General features: G+C 37.6%; 1 protein-coding gene across 1 annotated transcript in view; it reads left to right on the forward strand.

The window, feature by feature from the left end:
* The window catches only part of cfap100 (cilia and flagella associated protein 100), a 45888-nt gene that overhangs the window by 12561 nt on the left and 12197 nt on the right, over window positions 1-21130 (forward strand). Inside the window, exons 6-11 of the mRNA XM_041797238.1 lie at window positions 11138-11316; window positions 11503-11620; window positions 13066-13108; window positions 13227-13381; window positions 13721-13850; window positions 13929-14131. Coding sequence (XP_041653172.1) covers window positions 11138-11316; window positions 11503-11620; window positions 13066-13108; window positions 13227-13381; window positions 13721-13850; window positions 13929-14131 — 828 coding nt within the window. The remainder of the gene's footprint in view (window positions 1-11137; window positions 11317-11502; window positions 11621-13065; window positions 13109-13226; window positions 13382-13720; window positions 13851-13928; window positions 14132-21130) is intronic.

Here is a 21130-nt window from a genome sequence, read left to right on the forward strand (position 1 = left end):
TTATTTTAATGTTCAAAAAACCTGCATCTGTAAGACACACAAACACACACTCAGCGTGCTTTGCGCGCTAACACACATGCAAATGCACCATCTCTCCCATTCACTTCATATGGGATATATGTGTGGCTGTCTTTGGTGACTGACGTCACCAAAGACTTTATGGGGGACTGCATGTGGATGAGAAGCCACCCTGAGTCCCACCATCCTGTTACAGCATTGCTTAAAGGTACAATGTGTAGAATTTGGCTGCATTTCGCCAAACAGAAACGGTGTACATGGGATATAATGTTTATATATCTTTGTGAAGTATGTTAAAATAAGTGCACAGTCATCCCCTTTAAACTTTCGTTTTCTTTTTACAAAATTAGAAAAAAGCTTTATAAATTTACATCACCACAGGTCGCCCCCACGGAGGCTGCCATATTGAACCGCCATGTTGTCTACGGCAACATTTTGGGGACAGAAAGAGCGAAATGCGATTTTTAAATACGAACCTGCCCGCCGGACCTGAAAGCTACCTGGAAGGCAGGTGGAGAAGAAGACTGACCTATAATCTATAAAAATAATGGTTACAAAAAGGAATGAATAAACCCTCACCTCGTCACTGCTGTAAATGATATCTGGCTCACGATCCTTTTTGGCCTTCACAGGCTCTCGTCGCCTAGTGATGTGACGTTTTGGTAACAGATCGGCTCATTCTGAAATCTGAACGCTAGATATCGCTAAAATGCCAAATTCTACACATTGTCCCTTTAAATGGGCTGCTTTGTTGGAACAGCTCCATGTGTGTGCGTGATCAGAGGTCATTCAGGGGCTTCCCCTGGTTCCCATGGTAACTAATGCCTGCATTCATCTGTCAATCAGTGAGTGACATCATCACTAACTGCTCTCTTGATCAGGAGTGAAATTGACTGAAATCTTTTTGAATCTCACCTCACAGATGCCACAATTTTGACCAAATCTCTCTCAAAATAAGATATTTTTGTAGTAAATTTTGTTAGGAATCCATCCATATAATTTTTAAAGCTGTAGGACCTATGGTTTTTTTGTGTAGAGGCCCAACTGCCATGGCTTATGCAGAGCCCTCCCTGCTGCCCCCATTCAAATGAATGGGGGCAGCAGGGAGGGCTTCTTCAGGGTTGACCAAATTTGAGGCTTTGGGCTTGGTTTTCGGAAACCATTTGAGAAACAACAAATTCCTGAATAACTTTTGATCAGCATGGCCTAGTGTGTCTTCTCTGCGAGTTTCAAGCTGATACGATTTACGGTGGAGGGGAAGATACATTTTGTTCAGAGCCCTTTTTTTCCTTGAAAATTTTATTTTGAAAGGCAAATTGCCGGCTTCCTGTTTGAGATAGGTTAGGAGTGTCAGTGCGTGATTTGTGGGTTTCGATGAGATGAACGTTTCAACGTTGGTTTGATCTCTCTACGACATTCCTACTGGCCGTGAGGACCGTTTTAGTGTGCCGAGGTGGCGCTAGAGAGCACATTTTGGCATGTTTGTTTTTTTTTTCCTATTATCAAATTTTTCGCCGAATCTGAGGTGTGTGCCAATTTTGGTGAGTTTTTGAGCATGTTTAGGGGGTCAAATTAAGGGTTAAAGAGCTTGTGAAATAATAATAATAAGAAAGAAACGAAATACAATAGGGTCCTTGCCTTTTTAGCTCCTGCTAGAAGGGGTCCTCAGACCCTAACTATGAGATAAAAAGTAATAATTATGAGATTATGTGTGCACCTATGCAGCAGTTACAGTGACTGTCCTACATTCACATGCCTGTAGCAATCAATGGAACAGAGAAATGGACTGTAAATATTTTGAGGACTACTTTAAATGTGGCTATACATGGCTGTACAACAAATGAAAAACTTACTTTGCTTGTGGATTCACATGGTATATTATTAAGTAAACACACCCTTGATAGAATTTTAAGCAGGAAGCAGCTCTGGAGAAGAAAAAAACAAAACTGTGTGGATAGCAACCTTCATTGAGCAGCAGCTGGAAACACCTGGTCAGTGCAATGGTTACAGATGGATGCGCCAAAAATGCTGGTTAAATGGAATTGTCACTGACCAAGAAACTGTGAGAATATTGCTTTGGTTTTTTTGGTGGTGAAGGTGTTGATCTAAGGTCAAGAAACCGACTGAGAAGGCGTGTGTACCACAGCTGTGGCCCTAACTATGTCTGGCATATTGATGGACAGTGTTGGGTAGCGTTACTTTTGACACTAACTCGTCAGATTACTGCATTACATACTAAGAAAAGTAATTTGTTATGTTACTGCGTTACCTACTTCTAAAAGTAAGGCATTAAGAGTACTTTGGTGTTACTAAATATTAAAACACTTGAGCTACTCATTCCACTCGGCGGGTGTAAAAATGGCAGATAACAACACACGTCTACATTTGAATGTGCAGACTAATGCCAATGCACAGCATCATTTACAGCCTATAATCTGTATCTCTGCAGCCTGAGAACACCACTAACAGACAGGAAACCTTTACAGCTCTTTAACATGCTCACAATCTTACAACAAGCTGAGCAGAGGCAGACAGAATCAAACTTTGTGTGTAATAACCGTGCGTAATTGGAACAGCTGAACAGCTGATTGAATGAAGCAAACGGAGCTTTAAAACTTACGTTTCACCAGGATGCTGTTCTTGTCCCTTTCATCCAAAAATCCATCATAATGGGCATAATTCCACAGTGGCCTGCTGTCCTGTCTGTAATCTCACTGGCTCAACAAGCTAACAATGTGCGCATAATGGCACAGAATGTTTACCTTCTGCTGGCACGTGCCAACATGACTATAGGAAGAGAGAAGGACAAACACAGCAGATGCTTCAAGGAGCTTCTTTTTTTCGTTCTCTCTTTTTGAAGCCACAGAAGAGAGAGGAAATTTGGGATTTTTCTTTCAGTAATGGATTACTTTTGTGAAAATGTAACGGGATTAGTTGAATTGTAAAACTAACACGTCACATTACTTGTTACTCCAAAAAAGTAATCTGAGTACTCTAACGGATTACTTCATAATGCGTTACCAGAGATGCACACAAGTCAGTTTTTGCAAGTCCAAGTTAAGTCTCAAGTCTTTGGTCACGAGTCCAAGTCAAGTCTCAAGACTCTGGTCACAAGTCCAAGTATTGGCTTTGCCACATGTGGAAGTCATAATGGAAGTGTTGCCTGCCAATGCCAACAGATGCATTGACAGTCTCACCCATGGTTTTTGGAAAATTTTGAACCAGCCCCTCCCCTGTAAGAACTAAACACACTGAGTTATTTCAACTTAACATGATCATTGCATTGCATCTTTCAGCTGAATAGTACAAACGACTAATCTGATTTAGTAATGTCAACATTTTTTTGTAAAAACACAGAAGAATAAGTAATGATTACTAAAAAGTTTAAGTAGAAACAAAATCCGGGTTTACAGTGTACCCAATCAACGCCAACCTTCTGTACTGGGGCTGTGTGCACAGCTTCAACAGCTTGCATGTCAATGCCTCGTTCTTCTTCATTGGTAAAAGTGCGCAAATCGGAAATGACCACAAACCATGCTACACATTCAGAAAAAACAAGTGAATATTACTAAATGGAACAAATATGCATGTAAAAAGTACAGAAAACTTGGTGTAAGAAAGTAAGCTTGAAAAACTAGTATGAATCAAGTTGAATGCACTATTTAGTCCTAAGTCAGTTCATTGTTTGCATTTACAGTGTGGGGTGGGGTATTGTCTGTGGCCGGCTTGCCGTGGTGTGCGCATGTGTACACTTACATATGAACAGGGGATGACATTAACTTTTTTCACACCAGCCACTGTGACTAACGGTACTCCCCACTCAGTGTTTCACTAGCCACAGTTCTGTTGTTGGGAATGTATGTGCTATATACCTCTGCTATAAGTTCCCTCATCAACATGATCAATATCAGCTCTCCTCTTAATAAAGCTCCTCTCTGTGTACATATGAAACACTACAGAGACATAAGTTACTGATAGAGACAGACACTGAGACACTGGAGATTAAATGTTCTTCTTTTGTCAGATATATTTCTTTAATGGTAGTAATTTTATACTAACACAAAAACACTAACTGTTAATGAACTGTTTATTCTGAAATAAAATAAAAACGCAATAATAATTTCTAATTCTCACTCAAACAGATCTTCAACAGAGTATGCTGAGTATTTCTCCCTCCATTCTCCTTAAGAAACCTCTGTCATCCTTTATGGTGTAAATTTTTTATGTGGGTAAAATCAAGCTAAATTTTACTTAATTCAGCTGAAATCTCCTAGACTCCTTAGTTTCTCATTTATCTGCCTCCATGAACCATATTTAAAGTTTTAATGTTCCTATCGTTTTTTTATGTCCTTTCATTCTCAATAAGCGACAATGTAGAGATTTTAACATTAGTTTGTTCCCCATAAACATACAGTATGATAATAAGGGAATATTACCAAATCATATTTTAACATTGCGCACACCCATGGCTCACGGGGGTGACACAGACACACACAGCTGGAGCGCACACACACACAAAGCACTGACACTGATCTTCAGCAGTCAGAGTACGAGAGAAAGAGTTCAGGTATTCTGAAACTTGCCCTCAACAGACTGAAGTCTGCAGTCTGCCAACATTTTAGCGTGCGTTTCAGAGGACATGTGTGCGGTGAGCGTCGCGGTTGTGTGTCACATGAATCATGAATGAAGATGAGGAAGAGAGGAGAGCAGCCGGTGGTGGGGCGCTGCGTAAAAGGTGCACGAACCATCAAAAGTAAGGGGAGGAAAGGGACAAAAAATAAAAGGGGTACAAGAGATCATAATGTAAAAATTAAAAACCGTAGATTGTGCATGAGTCCCAAATCACGGGTCAGAGTCGAGTCTCGAGTCTTTAGCGCAAGAGTCCAAGTCAAGTCTCAAGTCATTGATGTGTGCGACTTAAGTGCGACTCAAGTCCAAGTTGCGGACTTGAGTCCCCATCTCTGCGCATTACCCCCAACACTGTTGATGGATACGATAAACTTAATCCATTCAGAATTGCTATCAGTGGATGCATTGATGAGTTTTCTAGGAAGACTGTATGGCTTGAAGCATATAAAAACAACAATGACCCAAGGATCATCGGTGGATACTTTATGGATGCTGTGATCAATGCCGGTGGATGCCCTGCCAGACTCAGACTTGATTTAGGGACTGAAAATGGCCATATGGCTGAAATGCAGCGGTTTTTAGACTTTCTGAAAACCAGACTGAAACAGACAGTGTAACCTTTGGTCCAAGCACTGGAAATCAAGGGATTGAACAATGGTGGATGACCTTGAGAAGTGAATGTGTCCAGTTTTGGATAGACTTTTTTGACAAGCTAAGAGAAGATGGCTACTTCTCAGACAGCTTCCTGGACAAGTCCTTGATCCAGTTAGGTTTTCTGCAGACAATACAGGTAAGTGACACATAAATGATTGACTATCCCATTTCAAGAACCACAAGTGGCCATGTGTGAAACATTTATTGCCATTGTTCTGTGTAGAGAATGATCAATTCAAAAAAACATTGTTTGATGAAAAGGAAAATGTTAATGTGGGTTTATATATTCATAGTAGTTCTGCTATAACATTATATTGCTTGTTACAATAAATGACACACAGTCGTATAAAATCCCCTTTTGATTTCTGGGTTCTTAAGCATTTGGATAGCAGTGAAAATACTTTTTCAACTGTAGTTGCACTGCAGTAAATTATATTTTGAAGTTATTAATATAACTGAGCCAACCCACAATATAACAAGCAGAGGACAAACCTCACAATGAAGCAAGCCACAGACAAACTACTAAATGCTTATGTCTAAAAGTTCAATACTATCTCTCTCTCTCTCTCCCTCTCTCTCTCTCTCTCTTTCTCTCTGTGAATGAACATTATTTGCTTTCTGGGAAGAACTCATTGAGTTTGTATTGACTTGGAATGACCACAGAGTCCGTCAAGTCCACAACTCACGCTCACCTCATGGACGTCCATCCATTTTGCACGCAGTTCCTCATCATGCTGAAATGGAGAAAGTTCAAGTCTGCCTTGAAGAGTGTTGGTTCAAGGACTTCCCATGTAACGAAGATGTGTTCCATATCCGGGTAGACCTAATGTGAGGGTATAATATGAAACTGACAAATGATGTGTATGAAACTGTTGACCTGTATATCAAACTTAGCTGATCAACAATAACCTGGATCTGGATGGTTAACATTCCTGGGTATGTCAGGATTTGTATTTCAGAAATATCTTCATTTTTGTTGTGGTTGTTTCCTGTTCCCATTACATGAGATTTTTTTCCCATGAATGTGCTGTTAGTAGTTGTCTAGAGTAGATAGACAATAATGCAAGTGCAATTGTAGGTTTTTTTTTTTACATGTCTTCCATGAATCAAATATCTTAAAGCCTCTTTTACATTTGCACACACCAAAGTTTTTTTGTTTGTAAGAACTAAAACAGTAGGATACAAAATCCACACATGTATTTACTTGAATTTTAATTCAAACATTTGAAACATCACAGAGTACAAAAAAATGCATGTTTTGCTTTAGTTAACTTAAAATTAACTTGATACAACAGCTAGTGTCGAAAGCTCGGTCATGGGCTTACTGTGAGGTTTAGAATGTTTTTTGTAAATGAAAATAACACTACCAGAATAACTAACTTTGATGCTTTCAATGGAAAATAAAAAAATACTGGCAAGACCTGCTTGTACTGTTTTCTACCATGGTTATCTTTTAAAATTTAGAAATAAAAACAACGTTTACATTTAGAACAAAGAAAGTTATGTGGACACACTCAGTGGGCGGGCCATTAGGTTGATCCAAAGTTCAGTTGAGACTGCGATTTCAATATGAATGCTGCTTCGGATTTGCTTCAAGAGCAGTTTGGGTTCGCCTATTGTAAACAGATGGCTTTGTCCAATTCTTTCTACAGTCTATGATCTAAACCGAGCCAGAGTCCACTTGAATCGCGCCCGAGACCACCTCCCCAAGTGGGCCTGGTGCCCGGGTGTGGTTCGTTTGCATTCACACTACCAAAATGAACAAGACTTTGGGCTCAAGTGCACTCAGATCTGGAACCGGGCCCCTAATGTGAAAACACCTTAAGAAACAGTCCTTGGTGAAAAATAATTTTATTCACTTTCTCTTTTTTACTGGCTTCTTCCTGCAGTAAATTCATGTTTATGAGCTTCATGCTAAACATTTCTGTCAAAATTGTGTATATTGTGGCAAATAATAGACTTGTACTAAAGGTTTATTAATTCTCCTGCCTTATTCGATGTAAATTTAGTGACAGTGACTAAATAACGGCACCATTTTATGTCAGATATTCCTGTTAAGTTTTTGCCTCTTTTATGCATGTTATTGGCTGTATTGTATTGGCATTGAAATTTAACAGAAAAAATGTGTGACCAAACCGAATATTTGTGTTCCAATAATCATCATTACTGTATATTGTAATTAATCACTACAACATAAGAGTTATTATACCGAGCAATGACACCTGTGGCTGATGAAGCACCAAGACTTTTTTTTTTCAACAGATTTCTAAAATGCTTCTCGAGGTTCTATATTTGGGACCAGCCAAGATATTCATGCAATAATCAATACTATCCATGCTAGCTGTGACACTGAGGATACTTAATAAGGCAGAAAAGGTGACTGCAAAGTTTCAATGGGCATCTCTGTGCATAAGCTCATGTCTTGAGCATGTTGTGATTCTTTGCGCTATAATGTGTATCATGAGAGGTTGCTGTGGCTGTGGTAACATTACTAACTTAGAGAACTGTGCAAAGATCAATAATATGTCTGATGAAACACAGACAGTGAGTAACACAAAGCAGATCAATGCATTAACACTGTTTTTGATTCAGTGACACAGTGTTGCGATGTAAACAGAACTTAATTATCCATTAACAGTACAAACTCAACATGTGGCTCTTTTGTGAGGATTTGTGGCTCTTTATGTCTAAATTTGAATTATGATTCCCCCAGGAAACTTTTGTTTGCCACACTTGTATAGTAGGCTTTAATTGTGAAATTTAATTGTAAACCTTTATTTTGTTGTCTGTATATTTTCATTGCTCTTATTAGCAATATTTTGCCCATCTTTTCCCCTTTTTGCCACTCTTTGCCCATTAAATGTGCCTCTTGCCATTATATGTCACTTTTCCCATTTTCCCCAACCTTTTGCTGCTTTTTGCCAATTTTGCTTATTTATCACTCATATCCCCCCACTTTTTGCTTTTTGCCAATTTTAGTCACTTTTCGCAAATTTTTCCCAAACTTTTTGCCAATTTTAGTTATTATCACTCATTTCCCCCACATCTTTGCTGCTTTTTGCCAAGTTTTTTTTTTCCACTCATTGTCCCCCACCTTTTTGCTGTTTTTTTTTTTTTTTTTTTTTTTTGACAATTTTAGTCACTTTTCACTTATTCCCCCAACTTTTGGCTGCTTTTTGCCAATTTTACTTATTTGTTACTCATTGTCCCCCACCTTTTTCCCAATTTCAGCTATTTTTCACTCATATTCCCCCACCTTTTGCTGCTTTTTGCAAATTTCAGTTAATTTTCACTAATTTTCCCCCACATTTTTGCTGCTTTTTGCCAATTTCAGTCACTTTACACAAATTTTTCCAAACCTTTTTTCTGCTTTTTTGCCAATTTTAGTTATTCACTCATTTACCCCCACATTTTTGCCAATTTTAGTTATTTTTTCACTCATTTTCCCCACCTCTTTGCTGCTTTTTGCTAAGTTTAGTTACTTTTAACTCATTTTCCTACATCTCTTTGCTGCTTTTTGCCAATTTTTGTCACTTCTCACTGCTTTCCCCCACCTTTTTGCTGCTTTTTTGCCAATTTTAGTTATCACTTATATCACAGTTATCACTCATTATCCCCCACTTTTTTGCCAATTTTAGCTATTTTTCACTCATATTTCCCCACCTTTTGTCAATTTTAGTTATTTCCACTCATTTCCCCCAACTTTTGCTGGTTTTAGTTATTATCAATCATATTCCCCTGTCTTTTTGACAATTTTAGTTATTTTTCACTCATATCCGCCACCTTTTGCTGCTTTTTGCCAAGTTTATTTATTTTTCACTCATTCCCCCACATTTTTGCGGCTTTTTGCCAATTTCAGTTATTTTTTTTACTCATATCACCCCACCTTTTGCTACTTTTTTGCCAATTTTATTTATTCACTCATTTTCCCCCACCTTTTTGCCAATTTTCGTTATTTTTCACTCATTTTCCCCACCTCTTTGCTGCTTTTTGCCAAGTTTAGTTATTTCTCACAAATTTCCCTCCACCTTTTGCTGCTTTTTGCCAATTTTTGTCACTTTTCACTCATTTCCCCTACCTTTTTGCTGCTTTTTTGCCAATTTTAGCTATTTTTCACTCATTTTCCCCTACATTTTTTTTTTTTGCCAATTTTAGCTATTTTTCACTCATATTTCCCCACCTTTTGTCAATTTTAGTTATTTCCACTCATTTCCCCCAACTTTTGCTGGTTTTAGTTATTATCACTTATATTCCCCTGTCTTTTTGACAACTTTAGTTATTTTTCACTCATTTCCCCCACCTCTTTGCTGCTTTTTGCCAATTTCAGTTATTTTTTTTACTTATATCACCCCACCTTTTGCTACTTTTTTGCCAATTTTATTTATTCACTCATTTTCCCCCACCATTTTGCCAATTTTAGTTATTTTTCACTCATTTTCCCCACTTTTTGCTGCTTTTTGCCAAGTTTAGTTATTTTTCACAAATTTTCCTCCACCTTTTTGCTGCTTTTTGCCAATTTTTGTCACATTTCACTCATTTCCCCTACTTTTTTGCTGCTTTTTTGCCAATTTTAGCTATTTTTCACTCATATTTCCACACCTTTTTCTGCTGGTTTTAGTAATTATCACTCATAGCCCCCCCCCCCTTTTGCCAATTTTATTTATTTTTCACTCATTCCCCCACCTTTTGCTACTTTTTGCCAATTTTTGTCACTTTTCACTCATTTTTCCCAATCTTTTGCTGCTTTTGGCCGATTTTCGTTATTTTTCACTCATTTTCCCCCACATTTTTTTTTTTTTTGCAAAATTTTACTTATTTTTTACTTATATCCGCCACCTCCTTTTGCTACTTTTTGCCAAATTTAGTACCTTTTCACTCATTCCCCCACCTTTTTTGCTGCTTTTTTTTTGGACAGTTTTAGTTATTTATCACTCATATCACATTTATCACTCATTTTCCCCCACCTTTTTGCCAATTTAAGCTATTTTTCAAGTTTTTTTTGCCACTTTTTTTCACCATTATTGCCACCTGTAAACGTTTTTTTTTTTTTTTTTTTTTTTTGTCTTGTCTCACCCACCATTTCTGCCACTTTGTCTCCACATTTTTTGTCACTTTTCACCCAGTCTCTGCCATTTTCTGCCTATTCATCCCTGCTCACCCATTTCTGGCCACTTTTTTTGCAGCTTTTTCATCTTTTTTGCCAGCTTCAACTTATTTTTATTGCCATTTTCACCCACTTTTCATCACATAAATTGTGGATCTTGCAAAGAATTTTTTTTTTTTTTTTAGGATTTATTTTTGGGCTTTTTCATGCCTTTTATCAGAGAGAGGACAGCGGATAGAGTCAGAAACAGGGAGAGACATGCAGGAAATAGTGCCACGGGCCGGATGCGAACCCAGGCCGCCCGCGCACATGGTACGCGCCCCAACCACCAGTGCGCCCCACAAAGTATTTTTCAACAATTTGGCTCTTTGGTTGTGCAGGGTTAAGTAACACTGGTTTAAAAATACAGATAAAATAATAAAAGAAGCCCTTTACTAAAGTTAAACATTAAACTTACCTTGAAACAAATGGCTGTTAAGTGTTCACATCGTATGGACGGTGTGTGGATGCAGGAACATCTCTGGCAGTGGTGCACATGGTAAACAATATCTCATAATTTCGACTTTTTATCTCATAATTTCAACTTTATTATCTTATTATCTAATTCCCTAGCGTCCAGATTTTTCTCTTTTTTTCTTTTTTTTAAGTGGCAGAACTGGGCTTCCATAAGTTTGTCATGTTGGTGTGTATTTTAAAGGATAGGAGTTAAATATCATTACTTATGTTTCATAGTGAAATAGCCAAGTTTGAAGAGATCCTGACTGACTACAAGCGATATAAAGAGCTTCTGTTCAAGTTGTCTCCTCAAGAGTGGCAGCAGACCCAGAAGACTCAAGCTTTCAAAGTTCTGTCTGCCAAAGACACTCTGGACAGACAGAGCAGGAAGTCTGAGAAGTCAGCTGTTTGGAATGGTAAATCTGTGTTGCAATTTAAACCAAGAGAACAAACAAAAACATTACTAAGGACTACAAACACAAGTTATTCTGACATTTTTGTTGTCATTCTATTTCTGTTCTGTTACAGTAGGTATAAAGTACATTCTGCTAGTAGAATTGATTGAATTAATTGAACTGATCTGAATGATAAAATTGACACAGGTTTTGAGAGCAAAGTCTCCAGTCCAGGTACAGAGCTGCCCTCCATGCGGAAAACCAAATTGTCTTCAGCCCACAGCAAGACACTGCAAGGAAATACCAACACACCATTCTCAACCAAGTATTTTATCCATTATATTTACTTTGCTGTTGGTAAATCAGATGGACAATCCCTGACTTCCTGAAGTATTGATCATATGGAAAAAAATAGCTATACATAAAAAACTATAACTTCAAAATCACTCACCCACTTAAGACCCCCCACTCTTGTAAAAAGTGTACAAAAATAAAGGTAAAATTAGTGATTAAAGCACACTGTAAAATTATTTGTGGTTTAGGTCAGTGGGTGGAGCAGGGGTCCATATTAGAGGTTTCACTGGACTTTTTTGTTGTCTGTCATTTTGACGGAAAGGGTCGTCAAAATTTCGTCATGCCATTTTACAATCCATCATTATAATTTTGTCTTTAATATCTGTAATACAACATAATTCAATATGACTTTATTGGTAGTGTTTAATTAATGAAGCACCCTTTCATAACTTTTATTTAAAGAACAATCTTTGAGGTTCTGCATTTTTAATGGCACTGACAGAAAGATGAACACAGCGGCACAGTGTTTACTCCTCGTCATTTTTATGCAGTGACAGCTGAGCACAATCCCTGTCTTTAAGCAAGCAACTATGAACTGTGCCTTTTAAGATATCACGTAAAGTTTTAAAGATATTTTTTGATGTCAAGAAGTTGTAGTTTGACAACCATAGCTGATAACAAGTTGTTTAAAGGCTGCAGTAGGGAGCCGTGCGCATTTGTGTCTGCTTCACAGGAGTCGTAATCCGAAAAAACGTCACATACTCGGATCTTGCACACTGAGTCAGGTGCGTTTGTATTTGCCTTGATTGCAAAAATTTGTTGAATGTGGCAAACTGTTTTGTACTGCGAGCGTGTGTCTCTGTCACTTCTTTAAAATCCTGCTGGATCAGTCCATCCTGACAGAGAGCTTCATACAGCACACGCTCATGTGTCATAGCACTGAGGCAAGTTGGAGAGATGGAGAACAACTTTTTAATTCTGTCTCTGTTATGACCTGTGAGTAGACTACAAACATTTGCCTTTATCTGTTATATTTCCATGGTTGATATCCACATAATACATGGGCAAACTACGATGTTTAAAGTGAGGTTTCGGTGTGAGAGAGGGGTAGAGATGGGGAGTGGTTGGGTAAGACCTACTTGATAGTCCAGTTGTGCAAAATGGAAAAGATCTATGCATCTGTCTGTGTGCGCGCGCTAAAATGCAGTCCCATCGTCATCATTCCAGCCCATCAAAATGACGGACAACCATCAAAATTCTCCATCATCCTTCAAAAATCACTTCAAAATCCCCTTCAATGATGGAGAATATTCGGTTAATGCGACCTCTGGTCCATCTACAGAAGCTATGGTCCCTTTTTTTACTTGTTTACTGTTCTGGCACACAGTATACTTCTGCAATACATTCATGCAACTTGTATTTTATGCTTATGAAAATATTTTCTCCTGACCCCTAACACTATTTTTTGGCTTTCAGTACCAAAGGCCCTTCACTTGATGATGACAGCTCAGAAAATGAGGTTGTTTTTGTTTGCTTTTTCTAACAGAAGATATAGTTCTCCAACTGCACAACTTTTAGTGCCTTTTGTCAGTATTCAATGTTTTCCAACCTTCCCTACCTTATTATTCCCTCTACAGAATGAGCCACTACTATACTTCACTGATCCTCAGCAGCTACTGAATCTGGTTACAGAGCTAACAGAGCAAAATTTAAACCTCATTCAGAATTCTTCAAAAGTGATAGAGACTCTGGAGGGGTTTCAACAGTCAGTGGAGACAACCAGAATGAAAATGTAAGAAAAATTTCAGAATTTTTGATTTTGTTTGTATCATTTCATCAAAATTCTTCTGGTCCCTCTCTTAAATTCTTCAGGAACTTTGGAGTAAACTACCTCTTTCAGTACGCATTCTTTAGCATAAATATAACCTTTTCAAGAGTATTTAAACCAGAGTAAAAAAAGAGACGTGTAAACAACTTCTTTACTGTGATGAAATGGCCTATCTATAAGATCACTATTCTGCTCTGGCTGGAAAGTTCTTGTCAGATCTTTCCAAACCTGTTTATAACTCTTTTACTCCACTCCCAGCCTCTTCCATATCCATTTAAAATATATTTTCCTTTATTTCTGAAGGGAAAAGCACGATGAGCAGCTAACAACGCATAGAAACAATATGAAACAGAGAATTGATGAAGAGAAAGAAAAAGGCACCAAGCTCAAACAGAAGGTTCAGCTCCATGTCTCACTGACCACAGAAGATCAGGTTTGGAACAGGATGTTTATGGCTAAATATTATAGTGCATGATTCATGTAAATTAAGCTGTACACTTTCTTCCCACAGGATGTCATGTGGGACAGTCTGGATGGGAAGGTAGCAGTGGTCCATCATTGCTGTGTGGATGACAGGATAACTAACCTGAGCACCTTAGAGAAGCTGGCCAATATTGAAAGCTGTCTTTCGTCACTGCTACAGCGTGTTCAGAGCATCCCTGAAGAAAACTTAGGGATGATGAAGAAGATCAAGGATAGTGAGAGGAGAAGCAGGTATGTCTAAACTCTTCTGACCTTCTGTTTAATGCCCCAAAAGATGGGGGAAAGTGATTAAAGCATCTAAAGAAGAGTAGGGGGCAGTTTGAAAAATTCTGGTTGGTAGATACAAAATGCACTGTCAAAATAGCACTACAAAAAACTTGGAAGATGCCTGACTTATAGACAAAGAGGAATAGCGACAGAGAAACAGAAATCCTGGTCTGGTATGCCACAGCTGTGATGTGTCAGTGGTGCAGTATTCTCGTGAGCCATGTCATGCTTCTGAGGATCACCTTGCAGGCCAATCCTCCCCCTGAAATTTTTTGAGGTTGAACTCTTTATCTCAGGTGTTTTGTTTTGTTTTTGTGTGTTTTTTTTTTTTTTTTTTTGTAAAATTAGGCAATTTGCCATTAAATTGTATTTCTTTTCTGAGGGAAAAGAAAATAAACATTTTTATTTATGATTTAGCTTGAAATTTATGTGGCTTTCCCGGGTGACACTATACAGGGAGTGGGCAGGAGGCAGCCCAAAAATGCAGGAGAAACCTAGAAAAAATGGGAGTGTTTGCAGGAATGCTTCAGATATGCCTCCAACATGACTTTAGCAACAATAGAACAGCAGAAGGCTATCCACAACTAGCACACAAACTATGAAGCCAATTCTAGCATTCTGTTCAATCGAAACTGAAATAATAGAACATTGTTTGCTGTCTCCTGAGTGGTGACCAGTGTTGGGTAGCGTTACTTTTGAAACTAACTCGTTAAATTACTGCATTGCATACTGGACAAAGTAATTTGTTGCGTTACTGCATTACCTACTTTTAAAAGTAACGCTTAAGAGTACTTTTGCATTACTAAATATTAGGGCTGTCAAAATTGATGCGTTAATGCAGATTAATTTATCATCATGATTAATCTGATTAAAAATTTTAACGCAATTAACCCATCAACAGCGCAGAATGGCTCAAAATCCCTGAAACGTCTCTGGCAATGCATTTCGGGCAGTTTGTACAAGTAGGGTTACCATCGAGCATGCCGCTGTGCATGCGCAAATAGGCTGTTGATTCTGTAGTAACCAACCAACTTGATATGGAAGACGCTAAACGGCCCTCTCAATGGGAAATTTGAGTAAAAAAAAAACAAGACGGAAGAGTCGATAGACATAAAGTATTATGCACATTCTGGAGGAAGGAGTTTTCCTTTCACCAAAGCACTTTCAGTTTGAAATACCACATTAACACAAATTTGTAATTGAATAGCCCTGGTATATATATTCTGTTCTTTCTTGAGTCTGTTTGCTTATGCAAAATGAAACGCAATAAATATAGATTAAAAATGAATGATATTTAATCATGATTAATCAAAATTAATCCACAGCAACCCTGAGATTAATCTGATTAAAAATTTGAATTGTTGATAGCACTACTAAATATTAAAACTCTTTAGCCACTCGTTCCACTCGGCGGTTGTAAAAACAACAGATAACGACACACGTCTACATTTGAATGTGCAGACTAATGCCAATGTACAGCATCATTTACAGCCCATAATCTGTATCTCTGCAGCCTGAGAACACCACTAACAGACAGGAAACCTTTACATCTCTTTAACATGCTCACAATCTGACAACACGCTGAGCAGAAGCGACAGAATCACTCCAATGCTGTGCGTAATAACAGCGCGTAATTGGAACAGCTGAACAGCTGATTGAATGACAGGAGCTTTAAAACTTACGTTTCACCACAATGCTGTTATTGTCCCCTTTATTCAAAAATCTGTGTCATGCTGTCCTCTATCATCTCGCTGGTTCAACAAGCCATCAACACGCGTGTAATGGCATAGAATGTTTACCTTCCACTGGCACAGAACTATGTGCCAACGTGACTACAGGAAGAGAGAAGGACAAACAGAGCAGATGCTTCAAGGAGCTTCCTTTTTTTCTTTTTCTCTTTTGGAAGCCACGGAAGAGAGAGGGAATTTGGGATTTTTCTTTCAGTAACGGATTACTTTTATGAAAATGCAAATAATAACGGCATTACTTGAATTGTAAAGCACTGATTCTTGGGAATTTGGATAAAACATGTCCCACGAAGAAAAGTGCTAATTCTGTCAGAAATTAAAAACATTTTCATAAATAAAAAGAATCAAGGTTATAATCAGGGGATCCTTTGCACATATGTAAGGTTCTTTTATAGGTTTATTTTTTTTATTAATTTAATGATTATATGCTGGCCCATTGCCTACAAAACCTGTTGTCCTCGGATAGGAGATAATCATTTCAACTTGATTTAAAAAACAAAAAGTAATTTTTGAATTGAATAATATCTTTACTACATGAAAGAGTAAATTATAATATGTATTAAAAACTAATTACTTTTTAAGAAGAGGTCTGAAGTAGCTAGCAACAGAGGGAAAACAAGATGGCTAATGTGAACAACTCATATCATGCATATCATGTGAAAAAGTAGGTTTTTTGTCACCCACCGTCAGACGTCACCACCGTCAGGTTTTCTGTCTGACGGTGACAAAAACCTCCAAATGGTCCTAAATGGAGGCTAGAATATAATTGTTGATCACAATAAATACCAATATTATCTGTAATGTTTCATTAACCTCTTTTTATCTTTATTTATGTAATTCCTCCTATATTTCTTCTATAACGTCCATCCTAGGGGATGAGGTGTGCCTTCCCTCTCTCATTTCACTATTATGCCATGTTCATTTGGCTTACCTCATTTGGGATGCACATAGTGCACCTACTACCTACCTACATAGCACATAGTATACAATATCCCTTTTACGCTATGCAACAACAACATTTAACCAAATCTAACAGTCACTGTAAGTTTACAGAAGAATATAATGTATTATTTTATGAGTAGGGGGCACTAGATGTCAGTTTAAGATGATGTCAGTGGTGCATTTTACATTATTCCTACTGCTAATGACTTTTTTTTTTACTATGATAATTTGATATTTGATTATATGGGGATGGGGTACTTAATAATGATATTGCTTCATTGTACCTTATATTCCTTGAAAAATGTTTATCACAGTGCTCAGGATTGTTATTTTTTGGACCAAATAGTTAAATAAAGTTGTTCAGCAAGAAGCCATTGACTTGAGTGGTATACATTTCAGAATTGTATGTTGTAATGAGGCCACTGTCATCATAGTCAGATTAGTGTCACCACTGTCAGTTCTAAAGTCACCACCATCAATGGGAGTTTTAATTGTTTTAAATGAAAATGCTTACAATACATTTCTTCAGTGCTATTGAGTTATTAAAGTAATAGTCTCTTTTAATACTAAAATATGTTTGTTAAATAAAAAAGCATAACTTTTTCGAATTAAGACTAAAAGTAAACATTGTATGATGTTAGATCTTTTAAAGTAGTACATGTGAAACAGTATAAAAAATGAACAAAAGTGAATATTCAACAGTTGACAGCATATATGTGTACTAAGAATCTCAGATAATGATTTAAAAACTCTAAATACATATTAGACCAAATAAATTTAAAAAAAAAATCTTTTTATTGTGTCTGACGGTGTTGACAAAAACAAAGTGATAACCGGGAAAATGCCTATTTTATAAAAAAAATACAAAATCAGGAGGTTGCACCAATACATTGCGGAACAGCCAAGACATTCGTCTATAATAATATATCTTCAGATTTTGTCATTTGACTTACTTCTTATTTTCAAAATTAAAACCTTTTTTATCCAAATTCTCAAGAATCAGTGAAAGCTAACATTTTAAGTAACTCGTTACAACTACACAGTAATCTGAGTACTCTAATGGATTACTCTGTAACGCGTTACCCCCAACACTGGTGGTGACAGTATAAAAAGAGGTATAAGGCAAGGCATAGAAGGGAGATGTAAAGACCCTTGAGAGATCTTGTTTTAAAAGTGCAGATGTATTCCCGCTTGTGCTTGTGGTGACAGGAGCAAAATGCAAAGCATTTTTAGGAACCTAATGCAGTGGAAGGCTTCTGCAGGTGTCTGCACATTTAAACATCCTTTCACTCTCAATATGATAAAATTATCCAGGAAAATGAAACATTGGTTAACTGTTTAGAACCTACACTTCATGGAGTTCAGTTTTAATTAAAAAAAGAAACCTCAATTCAAAAAACAATGGTAGGAAATGGAGGTGGGTGGAGCAAGTAGTCCATCAGATTGCCAATGGGACAGATTCAGTGAAACCATACCCTAAGGCTCCACAAGTCCCATCTACAGTACACTGAGAAATTGATCACACGAGTATAAGATGTCACCATCACTCTTGGTTTAATATAGCTTCACTTTTGTAAGCTAGACTACCGTAAAAAAGGGGGGTGCAGATGTGATACCAATCTTTGTACAACTGGTTCTCAAGCTGCAACCAATATGTACATGCCCCTGATATGTCTTAATCATTTCTGTGGTGGCAGCCTGTTGAAAATTGAAGCAAAGTTGATCTGTGACCCATTTTTTGTAATCCAACAAGTGAACTTTGTTGTAGAAGGCATTGCTTACTCCTTAAACAGTACTGTTCCCTATTTGTTGTCTGCACATAACAGGGGCTGCAGCAGGAAGTGCAGATTCACACACTCACACACACACACAGCCCCACACACATACACACACCCACACACACACCACTAAATGAATAAGATATGTGTATGTTATGTAGGGGTAGAAAGTACCCAATGCATTTACTCAAATTAATGTTGTTGTGTAGCTTATTGTGTATTGTCCTTTTTTGAGGGACTTTGAAATCATTTTATTTTTGCTGAAGTATATATGGGGGAAATATTATACTCCACTACATTTAAAGGTGCCGTGTGTTAAATTGGGAGTACTAGCAACATCTAACAGTCAGATTCTAGATTGTGGTGAACACTTCTGATGGTAACCATGCCAAACCAAGTTTAAAAAACCGATCTCTGTTATTAGGTCCATTCTGTGGTACTTTGGAAACATGCAAGATGCAAAAATCCATGATTGTGGATACCATGGAGGGAACTCTTCCTATGTATGATTAAAGGGCTTATTCTAAGCTAATGAAAACAAAACAGTTTTAAATAGTCAAATGATTAACACTAATTTAGATAGGCATATCTATTTATGGTTTACATTATATTTATATTATGAAACCAAACAAGGAGAGGTCAGACTTGTAATTTTGCTTAAATACATAGCCAGAAAATAAACAACTTACACTGTTTTGCAAACATTTAAAAATCCGTTAGTAAATGGGCTTAAGCACCTACATGTTATGTTTATATTGCGTTTCATTTTTACCAAGTTTGTTGCACTAAATTCTACTTGGCTAAATATTTGCACACTTCTCCTATAAAATGCATCAAGTAGAGGTGAAAAAAGTCAAAAATGTGAGGTTCTAGCTCTCTGTCAACATCATGACACTGGCTCATAGTTGAGTAACAGGAACACGATTGTAGCGGAATCAAAGTCTGAAATTTGCTACTGCCCTACAAACCAGTCTTAAAGCCTACAGCTGGGGAACTAAATCCAGAGATTCTACAAGGGAGGAGGACCTTTTCTCCCCAGGTCTATCTTTGGTTAGGAACCAAGTTCCTGCCTAAAGATCTTCACAGACAGTAAGACGCTGGATGTGACACTTTGGATATATGACAGCTTCCCTGAGAGATCAGCACCTCAAAATCAGGAATATCAAATTGGTTATCCCAATTATGAACCCTTTTAGACTAAATCTGTGCCTTACCAAAGCCGTAAAACTTTACACCTTCCTGAACTTTGTATCATAAATCAGGGAAACCTATCCTGTAAAAGCCTGTAGCTGGACAAACAACAAACCAGATGGGATCATAAATATCTCTTGTCCTTTACAGAACTCAAGACTGTGTGAGCTGGGAAGTCTTATAACTACATTAAACAACATGTTTTTCAACAGGAAATGTCTATATTCTTTTGAGTTTGCTCACAAGGAACACAACAATGTGTTTCTTGTTGCTCTAGGATCCAGTTTTATCGAGAAATTAATGTGGGACATCAATCTAAATTTTTCACATGGATCCACACTGCCCCCTTGTGGTCCAGCATCGGTCACACACCTGCTTACACAGAAAAAATTCCCATTGCTTTATACTTAAAGACCCTGTAAAGTGAAATCCAAAGTTTTTGTCTTAACACTCTAGAAACGTTGGAATGTGGTTGCTGTGAACATGTGAAAACTCTGAGAACTACATGAGACTGAATTCTGAATTTAGGCCATTTCATCTCTTTCTTGGCTTGGTTTCACGTGGGCGGGGCCCATGTGGGGGGGATATGTGGACTCACGATGTCATGAGCCCACAGTAGAGAATGACCCCGCCCCTTTAACACTACAATATTGTGGAAGGAAGCAGTCACCTGGAGCAGGAACTTCTGGTTCATTTTGTGCAAAGGAATTCAGTCTTGTACTCTTGTGCCGTTCTATAATGTTCATGTTTCATTGCAAAGTTATAGTTATGCATGTTTTGTTTATTAGTGGGGATGCTGAGTAAGCACCCACACTATTGATATCCGCATCGGCCATTTTGTTTATTAGGGGCTCGGGGCAACGACACAAGCCAGTATTGTTCTTCTGTTCGTTTCTTCTTTATTAGTGGGGATGCTGAGTATGCATCCACACTAATGATATCCATGTTGGCCATTTTGTTTATTAGTGGGGATGCTAATAAGCGTCCACACTATTGATATCCACGTCTGCTTTTTTGAACTTTATTATTCTTCTTCCTCGAGCCCCTATTGCGATTTCCGCTTGAGGAAATTGTCTAGTTATTATTCTTCCTCCGTGCCGGCTATCTAGTCCTTCATACTTTGTTGTATCGACACCGTTTAAACTTAAAAAAAATCTGGTTTCTCCGCCATTTGACTGCTATGACTTTTCTCATTTCTAACTTTTATAATTTTTATTCAATTCAATTCAATTCAAGTTTATTTATAAAGCACATTTAAAACAACTTTAGTTGACCAAAGTGCTTCACATGAAGGAACAGCAAAA

This window comes from Cheilinus undulatus, linkage group 10, assembly GCF_018320785.1.
Source record: "Cheilinus undulatus linkage group 10, ASM1832078v1, whole genome shotgun sequence".
Lineage (NCBI taxonomy): Eukaryota > Metazoa > Chordata > Actinopteri > Labriformes > Labridae > Cheilinus > Cheilinus undulatus.